Source organism: Austrofundulus limnaeus, unplaced genomic scaffold (assembly GCF_001266775.1).
Source record: "Austrofundulus limnaeus strain Quisiro unplaced genomic scaffold, Austrofundulus_limnaeus-1.0 Scaffold59, whole genome shotgun sequence".
NCBI lineage: Eukaryota > Metazoa > Chordata > Actinopteri > Cyprinodontiformes > Rivulidae > Austrofundulus > Austrofundulus limnaeus.
Window position 1 is genome coordinate 1653174 of NW_013952461.1, and position 16707 is coordinate 1669880.

At 37.7% G+C, this 16707-nt stretch overlaps 2 protein-coding genes across 3 annotated transcripts in view; one reads left to right on the forward strand and one right to left on the reverse strand.

The window, feature by feature from the left end:
* Window positions 1–2345: 2345 nt before the first annotated feature.
* On the forward strand, window positions 2346–9705 carry nmur3 (neuromedin U receptor 3). The gene is made up of 4 exons (XM_014009596.1): window positions 2346–2432; window positions 2664–2900; window positions 3805–4726; window positions 6870–9705. Exons 3-4 carry the CDS (start codon window positions 3886–3888, stop codon window positions 7298–7300), a joined length of 1272 nt encoding a protein of 423 aa, XP_013865050.1. The 5' UTR covers window positions 2346–2432; window positions 2664–2900; window positions 3805–3885; the 3' UTR covers window positions 7301–9705.
* The window catches only part of lactbl1b (lactamase, beta-like 1b), a 14881-nt gene continuing 7803 nt past the window's right edge, over window positions 9630–16707 (reverse strand). For both annotated transcript variants that reach the window (XM_014009594.1, XM_014009595.1), the window contains exons 4-7: window positions 16359–16516; window positions 13414–13661; window positions 12469–12574; window positions 9630–12264 (exon numbers count right to left, since the gene is read on the reverse strand). In XM_014009594.1, coding sequence (XP_013865048.1) covers window positions 11286–12264; window positions 12469–12574; window positions 13414–13661; window positions 16359–16516 — 1491 coding nt within the window. In that variant the 3' untranslated portion in view covers window positions 9630–11285. The remainder of the gene's footprint in view (window positions 12265–12468; window positions 12575–13413; window positions 13662–16358; window positions 16517–16707) is intronic.

Here is a 16707-nt window from a genome sequence, read left to right on the forward strand (position 1 = left end):
GCAAAAATGCAGATACTGATTAGTGAGTGACAACAGGTGAGAATTTGACTGATGAGCACCAGGTGTGTTGAGTTAGAACTCGGCAACAATTTGAACGAGAACTGAAGTAAAGAAAACTAAAAATTCCAATCTGGACAGGTACCAAACACCTATGAAAATAATAAACAGAGATATTAAAAACATATTGACAAACAAGAAACAATACCAAAACAATCAAACAAAATCTCCGACAGGAAAAGAAGCAGACAACACATTACCAAAATCTCCAAGAAACCCCAAAATCATGACATCAACTGAATTGTTTTAATATTTTAATMATCACATTAAACTGCAAAACTTCAAATTGTTTTTAAATAGCTTACATAACAACATTAAGCTTGTTTCTTTAATTAGAACCTTTGTTAAGAACTAAAAAAATATTAGGAGCTAAAAACAAACTTTAAATGCAAATTTACTCTTACTGAAAAATCTCAAATAAAACCTTCACTGCAAAATAAAACAAACAAACAAACAAACAGACTTTTTGACCAAGATTTTGTGTGGATTTTTTCTGAGATCTGCAGGTATTTAGGACGGACCATCCAGTGGAAACATTGATTATGTTCAGAGAAAGTGTTTCAGATTATTCTTGAATGAAACAGAAGCAGTTGCCTCATGGCTAAAATCAAACAGGACCGTTTATAATGTTAGCATGTTTGCACCACAGTTCAGAAATCACTGCATGGATTTTAATTAAAACGTTCATAAAGTAATTACTGAGTTTACATCTGTTACAGATGGCTGTCACAGCCAAATGATTTTACTTAAATTGAGTTCAAAATATTTTGTTCTGAAGTACAGATGTAGGTTAAATTTTATGGGTAGTTAGGGGAAAAATGTTAAAATACTTAGTTTTAGAAATGTATTTTATTATTTAAAATCAACCTTTGGACTTGAGACTCCTGAGGATTAAATACAGCCGTTGCACAACAACAAAACAGATAAAAGCACATGATCAATAGAGCCTAATTACAGTCAAAGATTATAATTACGCCATTGCAAACACAAGAATCTGAAGTGAAATTAGCTGAATGCTGAATGTTTAATTTATAGAAAGCCAGATGAAAGCAACACAAGTTTTTTTATTTAATTGTATAGGTAAAGTGTGGACATCTAGTCTCTGTTCTGTAATTAGGAGCTGCCAAAAGGACAGTTATAGCTCGTCTCAGAGGTGCTGCCATCATATTTTGACAGGAACCATTCTTCTTATATTTCCTTTAACAGCAGGCCCACAGAGGTAAACAAAGCCAGAAACGAACACAGAAGAAGTTGGCAGCTCCTGTCTTTCAACCTGCTGTCCTTACTGTCTTCATGGGGCTATTTTATAGACATCTACACCTTTCCTTCAACACCATGCCTCCACACCAGGGAATTCAAACCAACGATTGAATTCACTGAGGTCAAACCTTCTGAAGTCTTGAGACTAAAAACAACAATTTTCCTCTCGTCTCATCTTTCTCTGTGGTTTTGTCCTAAAATGTGAACACACTTGCAGTGCAGCCTACTTTTACCTAAACAATAAAATCAGGAACTTATTACACTTATCTACCTACAGTCTGCACTGAATCATTTTCAATATCTCATCATCTACCAATAATTGTTCCTCTTACATGAATTAAACAACTGTTTCATGAAGCTGCTTGGTAACAAACATAAATGGACAAGGGTGAACAAAAGCAATTATGTTCAATCTAAAAACCACGTCCTGTTTTTGTGCAGATAATCAGCAGGCACAGGTGCACAAGAACAAGTGTGTCCTCAAACCACCTCAGCTGCAGATTCAAGCCGAACTGTCTGTCTAAAGGTCTTGAAACAACAAATTAGTTTTTGGTTTTAAAATAAAATGTGAGTGGATTAAAAATGTGTGCCTTGGTGATAGTTAACACCAAAAAAAAAAAAAAAGCAAATAAACTAATAAACTGACAAATATTTGTAAAAATGGAAAACATAACCGGATAAAAACACGAAAACATTTGGCTCTATTTTCCTTACAGAACTTTGGAATGTCCCTTTAAACTTGACATATCGACTACTAATATGGTATGATAAGGTTGTTCCATGCTATTTTGATTATTAAATAAATTAAAAATACAATAAGGTGTGTGGTCACATTTATTCTACATTAAAACCATATAAAAAGACAATTGCTTTCAAATTTGAATTAACTGTATTTTGAAATAAGTCTTTTTATGATTGTTTTTGCAGATTCGTGCATTAATATCCATTTCTTAATTTATTCAGCAGGTTTGATGATGTAGATACAGCTTTCTGCCAGCAGGGGGTGCTGCAGCTCCCGATCGACCCAGTTTTCAGCATCTTTTAAGTAGCTTTTCTTTTTTATTTTGCACAGGAGCAAACGACCAAAAGATTTAAGAGGATCTTGGTTATATGGGGTGAGTTTTGAATATATTCTTTAGTCTTAATCTGCATTTAAAGCTTCAAAGTTGCTTCACTCCATCTGCTCTGACATCAGGATTATATGTAAAAAAAAATCATGATGCAAGTTTAAATCTGAGGAGACACTTAGATTTTTTAAACTAATGTGTAATCTCCTCTCTACTCTCTCTCTCTCTCTCTCTCTCTCTCTCTCTCTCTCTCTCTCTCTCTCTCTCTCTCTCTTTCAGCAGGTAATCTCTTCTGAAGGGGGGCTCGCAGCTGCAGCACAGACTCAGTCCTCCTCCTCCTCCTCTGTGGACCCCCAGTCTGAGTCCTCTTCTTTGGACTGACCCAAAATGAATGAAAGAACAACTATAACATTCATCCGCTGCTCTATGATTCCTCTCATCTGCTTTGTTGGTCTTCTCATTGTCAGCCATGGCAGCTCAAAGTGGGCATTGTGAAGGGCGACCCTCAGCATCAAGGTGAGGATTTATTTCTGATACTTCAGTGCATGTGTGTGGTTTTAACAGGATAGATGGGAGAGAAAAATCGCAACATTCAATCTTAAAATACTCAAAAAAGCAATATTATTGTGCAATTTTTTTTAAATTACTCTAATTAGTGAATTAAAATGACTGATTATTGAATTAGTCAATAAAAATGACTGATTGTTGACGCAAGTAGATATATTTTCATAAATTTGAGGATAAATTTTAAGCTCATATCACATAAAAAATAAAAGAAATGTATTAGACTTTATTTTTTTTATCTAACAACCTTGAATTTGCTTGAAGTGGGAGCAGATAATTTCAGAAGAATCCCATTAACAAATGTCATTGCTGTATTTGTAATGGCAATTATCCTGTAATGGCAATTATCCTGAACCGGCACCGGTTGATGAGAATGATTTGAACCCCATTATTGTGGCAGTAAAAGCTACATTCTCCTCCCCCACAGGGAAATCTGCCACTTCAGTGACTGATTTTCTGCTAACGGTTTATTCTTCACTCTGCAAGATCGATAACGTCTTTGACATGAAGAGCGTGCAAAGTTCTGATGGGGGAAAAAACACGTCAAGCCTCTTATTTTTTGAAAATAATTCCTAATTTTCACTGGTTTTCAGAATAAAAACTATTTTATTTTTTGTCATTGAACTTTTCTGATCTTAGATTTTTAGATTTGAGGGATGCTAAATGTTTGTCCATCCCATCTAAATAATCAAAATCAAGAATAGTTTGTAAAGGAGTAAAAATGTAAATGGACAATAATCAAAAACAAAGTAATTTGTATGGAGTAAGAAAAAAATGTTGCTTTGATGTTTGACCCTTATAAAAATCACTTCACTTCAGTTTATCACGTTTCTTCCCTGTCCTTTTTGAAGCACAGATCCTCAGAGTCAAACAAAGCCCTGCACCAGCTCTGGACGTGTTGACATCTCACATCATTCCTCCAGCTCTTCTTGGCACTATGGAACTTTTGTTTCAGAGTTCCACTTCATCCACGCCCCTCTACAACGCCAGCGTGCCGTTAAACATCTCAGGGAATACGAGCTTTGATAAGTTTGCAGAAATCAATGTGGGTGAAATCCTTGGCCCAAAACGATCACCCTTCTTCTTCCCCGTGGCCACAGTTTATCTTCTAATCTTTCTCACGGGGCTGTCTGGAAATCTGCTCACCTGCGCGGTCATAGCGAAGCACAAGAAGATGCGAAACCCCACCAACTTTTACCTGGTGAGCCTGGCCGTGTCGGACCTGCTCGTGCTCCTGTTTGGGATGCCCTTGGAGATTTACGACCTGTGGGAGAACTACCCTTTCCCCTTCGGCGAGGGCGGCTGCTACTTCAAGACCTTCCTCTTCGAAACGGTCTGCTTCGCCTCCATCCTCAACGTCACGGCGCTGAGCGTGGAGAGGTACATCGCCGTTGTGCATCCGCTCAAAACGCGGTACCTGTCGACCAACCGGCACGCCAAGCGGGTCATCACTGTCGTGTGGGCGATGTCGATGATCTGCGCCGTCCCGAACACCTCGCTGCACGGCATCTTCTACTTACCAGACAGACTGGAGGAGTCAGCCATATGCGCTGTGATCAAACCCCTGTGGATCTATAACTTAGTGATGCAAATCACAACTGTGTGCTTCTACTTCGTGCCCATGACGATCATTAGCATGCTGTACTTAGTGATGGGCATCCATTTGGGCCGGGAAAGGCGGCACGTCAGGAAGAACCTGGGGAGGAACTGTTGCAGCGACACCAGAAGAAAGATCAGCGCCGAGAACGGGCGCAGGAGACAAATCACCAAGATGCTCTGTGAGTACATCATGAGTGCAATGCCATGATAACGGGTCCAAAACAACTCTTGCGTTGATTACGTTGAATGCAGACCCACATTTCAGAAATGCATGTCAGTAGATCTGAAAAGCCGCTTGAAAGTTTTCATTACTAAAACAGTTTCAAGTCTTTTCGATGCTGATGAGACTGAAATGCAGTGGTGGGCAGCACTAATTTAAAAACTAGTTCCACTAGCCCTAAAACACTAACTCAAATATTTAGGTCCCCTAATTCTAAAACACTAATGCACTGAAAATTTTAGCAAAAGCTAATTCTAAATCACTAACATAACCCAGTCAACCAATGAACACTCTTTAACAGACAACATGAGACACATATTGTCATGCTGCTCTCTTAAGACTTATTGACATTCCACAGCTTGTTCATATGTTGTCACCTGGGGGATAAGTGACACATTTGAACAAAATGTGTGACAGCTTTCACCCTCAGCTGTTATGATTCTTGTGTTTTGGTTGTTTTTGGTAGTATATTTTTCAGATTGTTTTTCATTGTTTGGTATTGTCTTATTTTCTCATTTCCTGTTTTCAGTTTCCTGTGCCATGTTTACCTCAGTCAGCTTCTTAGAGTTTTTCCAGCCTGCCACACTCACCTGTCCTCAGTTGTAATCACCCAGCTGTTTCCTGCTTCCACTCAGCCCTGTTTGTATTTAAGGATCTTCTCTTCATCACTTCAGCGTCTGACCATTGCTTACCCATGTTTGTTGTCACTCATGCTCATGTTCCAAGTTTTGATTTTTTTTTGTTTTGTTAGCTTGCCACCATGTTTTTTTTTGGTTACTATTAAAGTCTTTTTAATTACTTTAAGTTTGGTCTGCCTGCCTGCATTTTGGGTTCTCCTCACCATCAAGTCGTAACATCACATTAATGTTGACCAATAACATTTAAAGACCTCAGTTAGTTCTTCTAAATTTAGCAAGTGCTAATCCACTAATGAATTTTAAAATTGGCAAAAGCGCTAATCAGGAAATTAGTTCCCCTATTTGTGCTTTAAGGGAACTGTGCCCACCACTGCTGAAATGATAAACTCTCAAACTGCACTCTTTGATATTTGTAGTTCAGGATAATATTTTATAACATTTAATTTTAAAGTTTGCAATAAGTCCATTCAGTTCTGACATAATTTCTGCTGATTTGCTCATTTTGTTTACAAGCAGGCCACCTACTTCAGAGTGAGACCTGGAGTTCCTCACAAACACATTTTTTTGAGTTTTCACCAGAAAACTTGACAACTTTGCAGTTTCAAATACATTTTTTAAAAATAATCAAAATAACAGTTCATACCGAATTCTCGAAGTCGAACTAAAAACCCATTTTCTGAACATTCTTTCCCACCGAAAGTCACGAAGTTCGAATAACATCGCTAACGCAAGCAGAGAGCATCCCTGGGAGTTTGACAGCACATCTTTGTCTCCGTGCTTCTGTCAGAGCATTTCTCATAAGTGAAAGAGTTGGCTGGAAAAAAAAAGCCTTTGTCAAGTGTTTTCACAACCTGTCACTGTATTGATTATGCTGCCACAGAAATAAAACGGTCAACAAAATCTGATAAAATTCTGGATTAGGTTCTTTTATGTAGTTTTTTAAAGATGCATTTTCCCCATGTGTGTCACATCAGACCCTGACTGTTACTTATACTTTGTATAAAACTTGTGTGTAATTTTTATTTTTTAAATTCATTTAATTTTTTTAATCATTTGTATTGATTGTATTTTATTGTATTATTAACTAATTGTATGCAGCCGAGTCATTTTAATCTTGTTTTGTATAAACTTCCTTGTTTTTATCAAGTCCAGGGAGAACAGATAAAAATAGCCTTTGGCTAACTCTGGCACATTTACAGAAATGTCTTTTAATGAGCATTATCCCTTTTAATAAACAAATTAAATTAAGCAAACTTACAGAAAGTGTAAGACATAATTTAAGACAGTGGACTAAATGCAGAGTTGCGAAATTTCCAAGCAGCTACTGCAAAAAGTTTTCAAAAAATATTGTAAGAATGATAAATAAAATTTTTTATTTAAATCAAAACAGCAAGAAAAAAAACAACAAATCTTTTGTTATAATGTGATTATTGTCATCTTGCTCTTTCTGGTTTGATGTTCCAGCCATTGTGGTGGCCGTGTTCGGGGTCTGCTGGGCACCCTTCCACATCGAACGCCTCCTGTGGAGCTCAGTCAGCCAGTGGACGGACGTGATGCACAACGTCTACCAGTACGTCCACATCCTGTCAGGCATCTTCTTCTACCTCAGCTCCGCAGTCAACCCCGTCATCTACAGCCTGCTCTCCACCAGGTTCAGGGAGTGTTTCCGGGAACTTGTGTGCTCGCACGCGGAGGACAACAACTCTGTCAGAGACTCGCCACCCTTCCCCAAGATCTTACTGGACGCCTCCATCTCAAGTTCCAGATCTCATGCAGACATTAAAGATTCCAGTTCCTTTATTCCTCTGCTGTCTCCTCAGGTCACTTTGAGTATGGAAACAGCAGTAGTTCCGTGTTCAAGTAAAGAAACCACCTGCAAAACCTCTATGTTTTGAGACGTGTTTGAAATCGAGGAACTCTCAAAGAAGAACCAATTTAAAGTTACAGGTTGACATCCGGGGAAAATGTGTCGCATTTTTGCAAACAAACCTAGACATCAGTTCTGTGTCTATCAAGTTTCTTTCTCCCACGAGACTTTGAAAATAGCTTTGAAAACGCTTTCAAATTGTTGGAAAATACACTGGTTCTGTCTAAAGCGGAGATTGAAGTGGATGGAAAAAAAACAGTGCCAGTCCTCCCCTTGGGGATACGCTTTCAAATCCCAGTATGAGTTAGAATGCATCAAAACATCTCTCAGGTGTGGAAAGGTTAGATTGATAGAGTATTAGTGAGCTTTGTGAATAAAGCCGCCACCATGTTGCATTGCAGAAACCATGACCAAAAAAAAAGGTAAAATGTACAAACTATAACAATGTACACTTATTTTATCATATCCTTGATTTTTTGCCGGATCCAATGATTTGTAAGTGTGCATTTTTGAGCCTTTATTGTGAAAATTCAATGATTTTAGCTGGGATTTCTGTAGCTATTACATGTTCTGTTGTGAAGTTGGGTTGGTTGATGTGTGTGACACAAAGGTGCTCCTGAGCATCACTATAATCATCATCCACGTGTCTCTCAAAGTGCCAATCAGTACGACTGTAACGAAGAACTGTACAACATCTGTCACAGTTAATCTCCTATGAGTAAAGATATGCAGATCAGAAACGTATATGACTTGGTAGACTTATCCAGCTGCCTCTTCTAAAGAGCCACTTGACAGATGTGAAGGGTGACATGAATTCAGCCACCTCCAGACATTCAGGGAGAACAAACTTGGTTTTTAACTGGGATGCTGTGGGATTAAACGGACGGGTCAGTTCATTTTGTTCCAACAGCATCTCTAATTGTCCATGCCAATCAGAGGCTGAAATGGACAGAGAGTGTAGAAAATAGGATAGAGATGAATGTGCTGATTAATTCAACAAGGAAATCACATTAACTGGCAGATTAATTCAGTGCCCCTCATCACTTCATCGCTTATTGTGCTCTGGAAAAATGAAACACATCAGCAAAGCTGACAAATACCAATTACCGGAGGGAGAGGAGGTAAATAAAAAGTAGCCATTGTGTTAATGTCAGTCAGTCCACTTTTTTTTTAATACCGTACAGATTAGCATACAGGTTGGGATTAAAGTGTGTGCTTTCTTTTGCGGTTCAAGGTGTTTTCATAATAAAATTCAGCTTTTACCTTTTTTTTCCTGAAGATTTGATTGCCATTGAGCATTTAAAAAAAGAAAGTAGGTAGTGCCAAAAATCTAAATCTTACTTTGAAAGAAAAACACATTAGCCTGCGCTAGTCTTTCTGAGAAATGTTCATTATATCGTTCACAAATAAGGTGCTGACCAATTTATGAACAGTGACAATGGAGGTGTGCTTGAATAGCTTTCCCAGGCTGCTGATCATTTTCAAGTCAACACCAAACAAAGAAGTGCAGATTTAATTTTTGAAAATAGCAGTTTTTATATTTGTTCATTTTTTAAATGAGGTTGTGTGAAGCACGTATGAGCTGTCAGTATCTTACCTGCAGTAGGTAGCAGTCAGAACAGTTTTTTTAGTTTAGAAAATCTGGAATGAATTTTCATCTCACCTTCTGTTTTGAGAAAACAAAATACCTACTGTTACTTAAACAGTTGTTTTTACTGTTGTACTGGTTTTACAAACACCCAAATGTAAAACAACACAAACATTGTTTGGCAGAAAAAAATATTGACAAAGTGAACAACTCTGTCATGCAAAAGTACTGAGGTATTTTAAGTTTTGAGTTTTGTTTTATAATATGTCAAAAATAAGCTCCCAACTTTGAGTAGCAGTCGCCTAATTGAAACGTCCTTCCTGTTTGTCCAAACTGAAATTTCCCTGACAGCTGTCTACGGCAGATATGACACTAACTGCTCATAACTACTTCACAAACCGACATCAAAAGATGAAAAAAAAGAAAATGTAAGGAAAACTGGCTGCATAAATTACAAGATGCAAACATCAGCATCCTCCTTACATCACCCTTAACTCTCATTCGTGAAAAAAAGAAAATGCAGTCAATGCAAAAACATAAGCGTCTTTAGAGCCAATGCATAGACTGCTATTTTTTAGCTACTCATAAAACACAAGGATGCAGCAGAGGTAGAAAAGAAATGGCTCATACTCAAATACTTTAAAGTCATTTTTCTGGTCATAAAAATACACATTTTCTCCCTGTGATTTTGAACGTTGGGAGAAAACAAATGTGTTTAACAGGTCTGCTAATAAATGTGTTTAATAAGCTGCAGACAGAGAGCATCATGCAATTTTAATAATGCATTTTATTAAGGTCTATTATGCAAGACCCAGAAAACCTAGTATTCAGAGGGCAGAAAGAAACTCTGACAGCTGTGAGAGGTGCCAGTGAAAAAGAAACAAAAAAGATAGAAAAAAAACTGAATGCACCAAAAATAAATTTGAAGAGGTGGCACCCTAATTAGAGCGCTGCTCCAAATTTAGGAAAACTGGCTTCAAGGTTTCCACATTTTAATACATTTGATCTCATTTGCTAATTGTATCAAAGCTCAACAACTAAAACTGCATCTTTTTAAAAAATACAATCACACAAAAATGTTCATTAAAAATGATTGTACAAATTTACAAAAAAAAAGGTATTTAAAAAGTGTTTTCCCTGTTCAACTCTTTGGGTCATCTGCCTCCTACCTCCAGTATCATGCATTATTCTCTTTATTCTCACGTAGTTTTTGACAAACAATGAATAATTGTAATATCCACAATGTTGAATTGTTCTTTCACATTTAAAACAGGCTATTATAAAAAGCCTGAGTGCAGATTTGGAGCTTTTCTCTGTTTGTTGCCGCTGTCAGCGATGTGCTTATCGGTGCCTGCATGTTCGCCCTCTGCTGTTTGTGTTCTGTAACTGCTGTATGCCTTTATAGGATAACTCCAGTGAAGAAAGTGGAAAAATCAAGTGCAATGTCATGGACAACATGCTGAACTCAATAGAAAAACACAGTGTGTTGCTGTAACACAAAAAGAAGTCGCGTTTCAGAGATACATGTAAACATAGGATGTAATGCTGTTCTGTGAGCTTCTCTTAATCTTGTCACATCTCTTGTTGCATGGCCAGCAATCACCTACGTGATTTGAATGAATGGTAAGCTGTTTGTCGCAGTGATTGCAACGATGAAAACTGATTATGGCTATCATGCAATGCCTCATATTAAAAAAATTACACAAATAAATGTTGAGTTTTTCATAATGTTCGTACCTGGGATACTAAAGAGATGTTATATGAAGCATTATGATTGCAGTGCATATTTCTTTTCAAAAGGCTGCAGAAAACTTATGTTACATTTTGCTAAAAAAAATAACAAGCTGGAACAATAGCAGGAACTCAGTGCAGTAATTAGCATGTTGGCATAGTTTTGCTCCAGTTCGGTTCACTGCTTTGCATGACACAGTTTAATATTTTTCCCTAACCAACCACAATATTGAGTCAGTCTGTTGGCTGTGACGACACAAATACAGTCAGATGATGTTTCATACGAGGCTAAACCTTTTCCATTTCAACAATTACATCACCCAAGGAACAGTAAAACAGTAAAATGCCAGATTTTACCCTTTATCGATTGTCTTTATTGGTCAGGTTTGTGCTGCTTGTAATGAAGCAAGTTTTTTTCTCTATTGCATTGAATTTTTGGCATAAAAGGAATATTTTCAAAGCTGCTGCATCTTGTCATTTTGACCTGCAGCAGGTAATTGTGTCCTCCTTCATGTCATGACAGTGACTCTGAGTTTCAGTGGAGAAGTTCAGACATTGTCTGTAAATTTTTGTCCTTCCAGAGGACTTTCAAGGACTTGCTTATCTCCCAATGATGCAACGTTCTCTCTGTTTCCAGCTTTCCTCACAGCCCAGGGTTACCCCATTTGTCTTTTGGCCGCAGCATGGCAGTAGTTCAGCTGGAGAAGGACGGCCTGCGTGCAATTCTGACAACATTGTACGTGTTAAGCCCCGGTGCATCAAAGCCAGGGGACAAGCCCTGCTTATTAAATATGTAGAAGTTAAAAAGTTGGCCGTCTTGGGCTTCCAGTGACACAGAGGCTGTACCCACTCGCAAAACACAAGGGTACTCATTTTCAAATACAACTTTGAACACCCGATCGACCAGGTAGTTCAGCTTTATTGTCCTGTACTTCTCCGGGATCAACTCTTCAATCTGAGGACCAAACTGCTGCATGATCAGAACTCCATCTGTTCCTAGTTTGATCTCATAGAAAGTGATGTTGCTGTATGTGTAAAAGCCAATGTAAGACTCTGGATTTGGGGGAGCACTGAGGACCTTTTTGGCTCCCCTGAAAGCTTTTTCTATGGCTGGAACAATGAAGCTGTACGCCTTTGTGACCACATCTTGCTTCTGAGACCTGCTTCCTGCCATGAGGATCACCAGGCCCAGCTTCAGCCTCGGAACCAGGGAGAACGTTGCGGAGAAGCCATCCAGGTCGCCATCTTTTCTCAGCATCTCATAGCCCATGACGTCATTCACCTCCCACGGTGTCCCAGTACGGTTTGCAAAGTAGTCCTTATCACATCTAAAGAGCGGAGTCAGCATGATCTTCAGGGAATCTGGTTCCAGTAGCTTGCGGTGGTAAGTACCCAGCAGCATCATGGCGAGCTTGGCCATGTCTGCGGCAGTGGAGAACATCTGACCGGACGGCCGGTACCAGCCGAGGTCATAGAGGGGGGCGGGTTTTCCGTTCGAGTAAACCCCCACAGCCATCTGACTTTGCAACCCAGGAGTCAGGCCAAAACCAGTGTCTTCCATCCCCAAACGGTCTAGGATGTTTTCTGTGACCCATCGCTGGTACTCTACTCCCACCACTCGCTCTGCCATCACGTGAGCGAGCAAAGAAAAGGCAAGGTTGCTGTAGTGACACCTGGAAAAAAGAAAATATAGGTGATGGAATGAACTGTGGTCATCACAACTTCCTTAGGTAAATCGCTTGATTATTGGTATTAATTGAAGAAAATAGACAAAACATTGCAGTCCTGAATGTTTGTAATGAAAGAAAGGAGAACTCTGACACAAGTTTTATTCATGAAACACTGTGTTGCACAATAATAACAGTAATAAATCTTACTTGGTTCCTGGATCTGCAACAAGGACATCATCTTGTAATAGATTGATTGCAGATTGTGTTTTGCCTTTCCAGAGTAGATTTGTGGCTCGGAGTCTCCTGGGGAGCCCTGGGTCGGCCAACAGTAACAAAATTTAATTAAAAAGAATAAAAAAACATAGTTTGCAGTATCTCTTCTTTTTGCTGAAATTTATAAAGCTATTATGAAGTGTCTGTTCCATTTTCATTTCAGCGCAGTGTTCATTTCACCTGTCTCGAAACGGCGCTTCAGAGGTTTGTGACCAATTCATGGGTCTCTGAACATAATTTTTGTGCTCAACCCTGATACTGCAGAGACAAACTGAGGTGATACTTTATTATCTACAGTAATACTGTCAATAATTCAGGTTTTTTTTTATTGTTTCTTACTTTATTATCAAAAACTGTCAATACTTCAGGTTTTTTATTGTTTCTTACATTTTTTTCTATTTTAAATAAATTAAATCAAGCAAACTGGTAAAAGGTGGAAAAAAGTGTTGATACAGTTCTTTGTAGATTAATGTATTGAGTCAGCTGTTGTTTAGGCGTATATAGACCTGTTATTAGAATCAATTGTCATATTATTTAATTTTTTTAAAATAAATTTGACAGAGGTTGCAGTAGTTTGATGGTCGTTGCAACAGTCTTGTAATTCTGAGGCTGCAAGATTGAGCCAAGGTTGCATAAGAAAAGGCATTTAATGTTAAACAATTGCTAAAACATTTACTTATTGTGGTGACCTTGCAGTAGGAGCAGCAATACAAGCTATAAAACCAACAAATACATAGAAGCTCTGAAGGACAAAACATACAGGGTTCTAATGAAAACTTTGGGCACACTTCTGCTTTCTGTTTTCTTGGACTTGTTTTCTGTAGTTTAGCATTTTATTTTCAAAAAGCTTTTTCTTTTTAATCTGCTGAATCCACATACCTGAGAGCTGGCTTGCCATCCTGCGCAGAGTGACTGAAGAGGAGCGGATTTGGACTTCCCCACTGTCCAGAAATATCAGGCCATCAGTCACATACTTCAGCTGCGAGTCTCGCGTCTTTCCCAGAGGATTTTTGATTGTGAAGTTATCAACATATTTTTCTAGGGGGTCATCTAAGGAGGCGATCTTTCCATCCTCCCACAGTTTGTAGAGCATCAGCGTAGGGAAAATCTTGGACAGGCTGGCAATCCTAAAGGCAGATAAGAGCACACTGTGACTGGATTTTATTCTACTGGAAAAAAAAAGTCATTTTCTTTAAATCAAAGCAGATTTAATCACTCTTTTTGTTTACTTTCTTCACTTCCTGCTGTTTTTTTAAAATTCAGTTGTTTGGTTGCAAAGCCAAATAAATTCATGAACTAAACTTATCTGACAACAAAAAAACTGCAGTTGGTGTTGACAAACCATGCATACAACTCGTTGCACATTTAGATTTCATGGTGTTGGAGCTGATCAAAAACTTTTAAAGGATTCTTTTGATCTTGCGAGGAAATGATTTTCTTTATTGATGAGTGTTGGCGTATGTTTTACTCAGTGTAGTTTAACATTTCTAAAAGACTCATACTTTAATCAAAAGATGAAAGAGTTGTTTTATTTCCCACTATAATAAAATGTGTTAATTTTTTCTTGGATTAGAGAGGAAATGAGAAAAGTGGTGACTTTGATTATGAAACTAAGTTCTGATTAAAAACCCCCTTTTGACGGCATGCTTTATGCAGATATATTTGCGACAAAAATACCTTAATTTCATTTTACTCTATTCTGCTTATATTTGTGTCCCTATAGTAAAAATGTTGCTGTCTCAACATTTACTTAGCAATGAATAAAAAAACTAAATAGTAAAACTGAAACTGATTTATCTTTTTCTGAATTTACCATGATAGTAGATAAATTGTGCATTTTAACCTGATAAATTATCAGCTTACTTCATGAACCGTACTGTTTTCTTTAGATTTGGCAACTAGACCACCAGACCTGAAACCAGGGGCAATAAGATTTGAATCGTTTTCTTTTTCTGATTACCCTTGAGTACAATAATGAAGCCCATAGGAACTAAAGAACACCATGTTTGTACTATTCAATGTTCTGTTGAAAACCAAGCCATCGTGTGGAAGTGACACCTGAGGCAGCTTGAGCATTTGCTTTATGATTACTATTTTTTGTTATTATCATTACAAAGAAACATTTCAGTTCCCAAGATGAGTGAGCATCTGTGAACAGCAGGAAGAATGAATCCACGCAGAATGAGCCTTTAACCAAAATGTTAATAAACAATGAGTTTACTCTGATGTGTGAGGCTTTAAATGTGTGGAGGTGGGAGAGGAGGTCAACACACTGCACCTGACAAACTCACATTTTAATTTAATCAAGAGGTATTTTTTTATTCTTGGCAAAGCAAATATTGTATTTACATGTAACATAATAATATTTTTTTATTACTATTTCTCACAACACGCTGCAGTAAAGCTTCCAACAATGAGTTTGCAGGTGAAACACTGGCTGTCCACAAAACCAATCTGTTAGCTCTGACTCTGAAATATGGAAAATCTTTTGAGTGTGAACATCAGCCGTGTCAGGATCAGTGAATGAATCGGAGCACTTACGCTTATCCTGAAGCTTCTCCGTAAATCTTTCAGTTCCTTCAGTTGAATGTCAAGTTTTCTAAGACTCAAATTTGTCTTATTTGCAGCTGAAAACAAATGGGATGAGTTTTTTTTTCTGTGAATTGATCCATACTATGTAATGATGGGCAGTGAAAAAAGGTCAATGTTCTCATTAATGTGTCCTACAGTTTAATGAGGAAATTAATAAAATTAGGGATTGATTTTTTGTGGGTGTAGTCGATATTTACGGAAAAGTTAGTCATTGCAAAGTCACAAAGAGCGGGTAAACCAACAATATTTTTCTCTCATATTGATGGCTATTCATCATTTAATTTCAAAATTTTTAAGTAAAAAATATGACTGGATGTCCACAACCATGTGCGTTTGTTTATCTACAGAAACATTTCGTCTTGTTGGGTTTCATAAGATTGCATCTGTAATTTAAAAAAAGGTTATTATAAATCTAATCAGTAGAATTTAGGAAATAAGACTTAATTTGTCAAATAAAACATAACATTTTAAACAAAAAGAAGAATGATCCAAGTTTAGTGATTTTAAGTCAACATAACTTCAGCTGCATCATATGTCAAAACAATTTTTCAACATTGCACCTCCTGGACTCTGAAATAGGGTTTTATACTTTAACAAGATATTTGCCATGGATGTTTATATTTTGTGAGCCTGTAAACCTGAAAATAGCGTTGAGTTCAAATAATGCTCACATTTAAAGGGTGGATAAAAAGACTGCATTCTATCCAACAGCCGGTGGCCAAAGTGGTTACTGTGTTAGAAAATCAGCACAAAATGACTCGCATCTAAGGTGATGTTATTTTCACATAACACCAACTCAGCCATCACTGCATAACAGTGTTAATCTCCTTCGGTGGGACAGCACAGTCACAAAACTGCTCATAAATTAACCTTTTTATTTCTACTGAGTCTCAACATCCCAGTTCTATCATTTCAACAAATCAGAGTTGGTTTTGTGGCAGAAAGGGAGCTTTTACAATATAAAACATAGTTTGTAAAAATACTACAGAGGGATTTTAACGTACATGCTGAATTGTGGTTAGGGGCTAGCTGTGTGCAGCTCACAGTGCTGCTTATTTAATGTTTATTGATCACACTGGAGGTAGAACACAAGAGGTTAATGCTCATTCAGAAACGTTCATCCTGCTCTAACAAGTGTAATGTTCAAACTAAACAAGTTGTTTAATTTTAGATTATTTTTTATTGTATTTTGCTGCTGCACTACATACAGCACATTCAGTATATCTGCTCACCTGTAGATTGTGTACTCATTAGGCGATCCTGAGAAAGGGTCGCTGGCATTCCTTTTTCCAAAGTTGCCGGTCCACAAAACCGTGTCATTCAGGATGACAATGGCAGACAGAGCAGGAAGGCTGACAGGGTTGATGCTCTGCCGAAGCAAAACGTCCACCTGCAGGAGACCAAGAAAGCTTCAAAATGATTTCAGCAAATGAACATTAGGAGTAAATGTTTAGGAAAATCACTTTCCAATTTTTTTCTGGTTTTATTCTTTTTTTTGCATGACTTGCTGGTGGAGACATGAATATTTAAAATGACCCATATTCTACCAAAAAAGCTTTAACTGCTTGTTTATATATATAT

What these genes read in the sequence shown, in the direction of transcription:
- nmur3 (XM_014009596.1), top strand. Translation starts at nt 3,886, where the DNA reads ATGGAACTTTTGTTTCAGAGTTCCACTTCATCCACGCCCCTCTACAAC. An exon ending in ACAAATCACCAAGATGCTCT is followed by an intron (nt 4,727 to 6,869) that starts GTGAGTACATCA and finishes TTGATGTTCCAG; the next exon opens with CCATTGTGGTGGCCGTGTTC.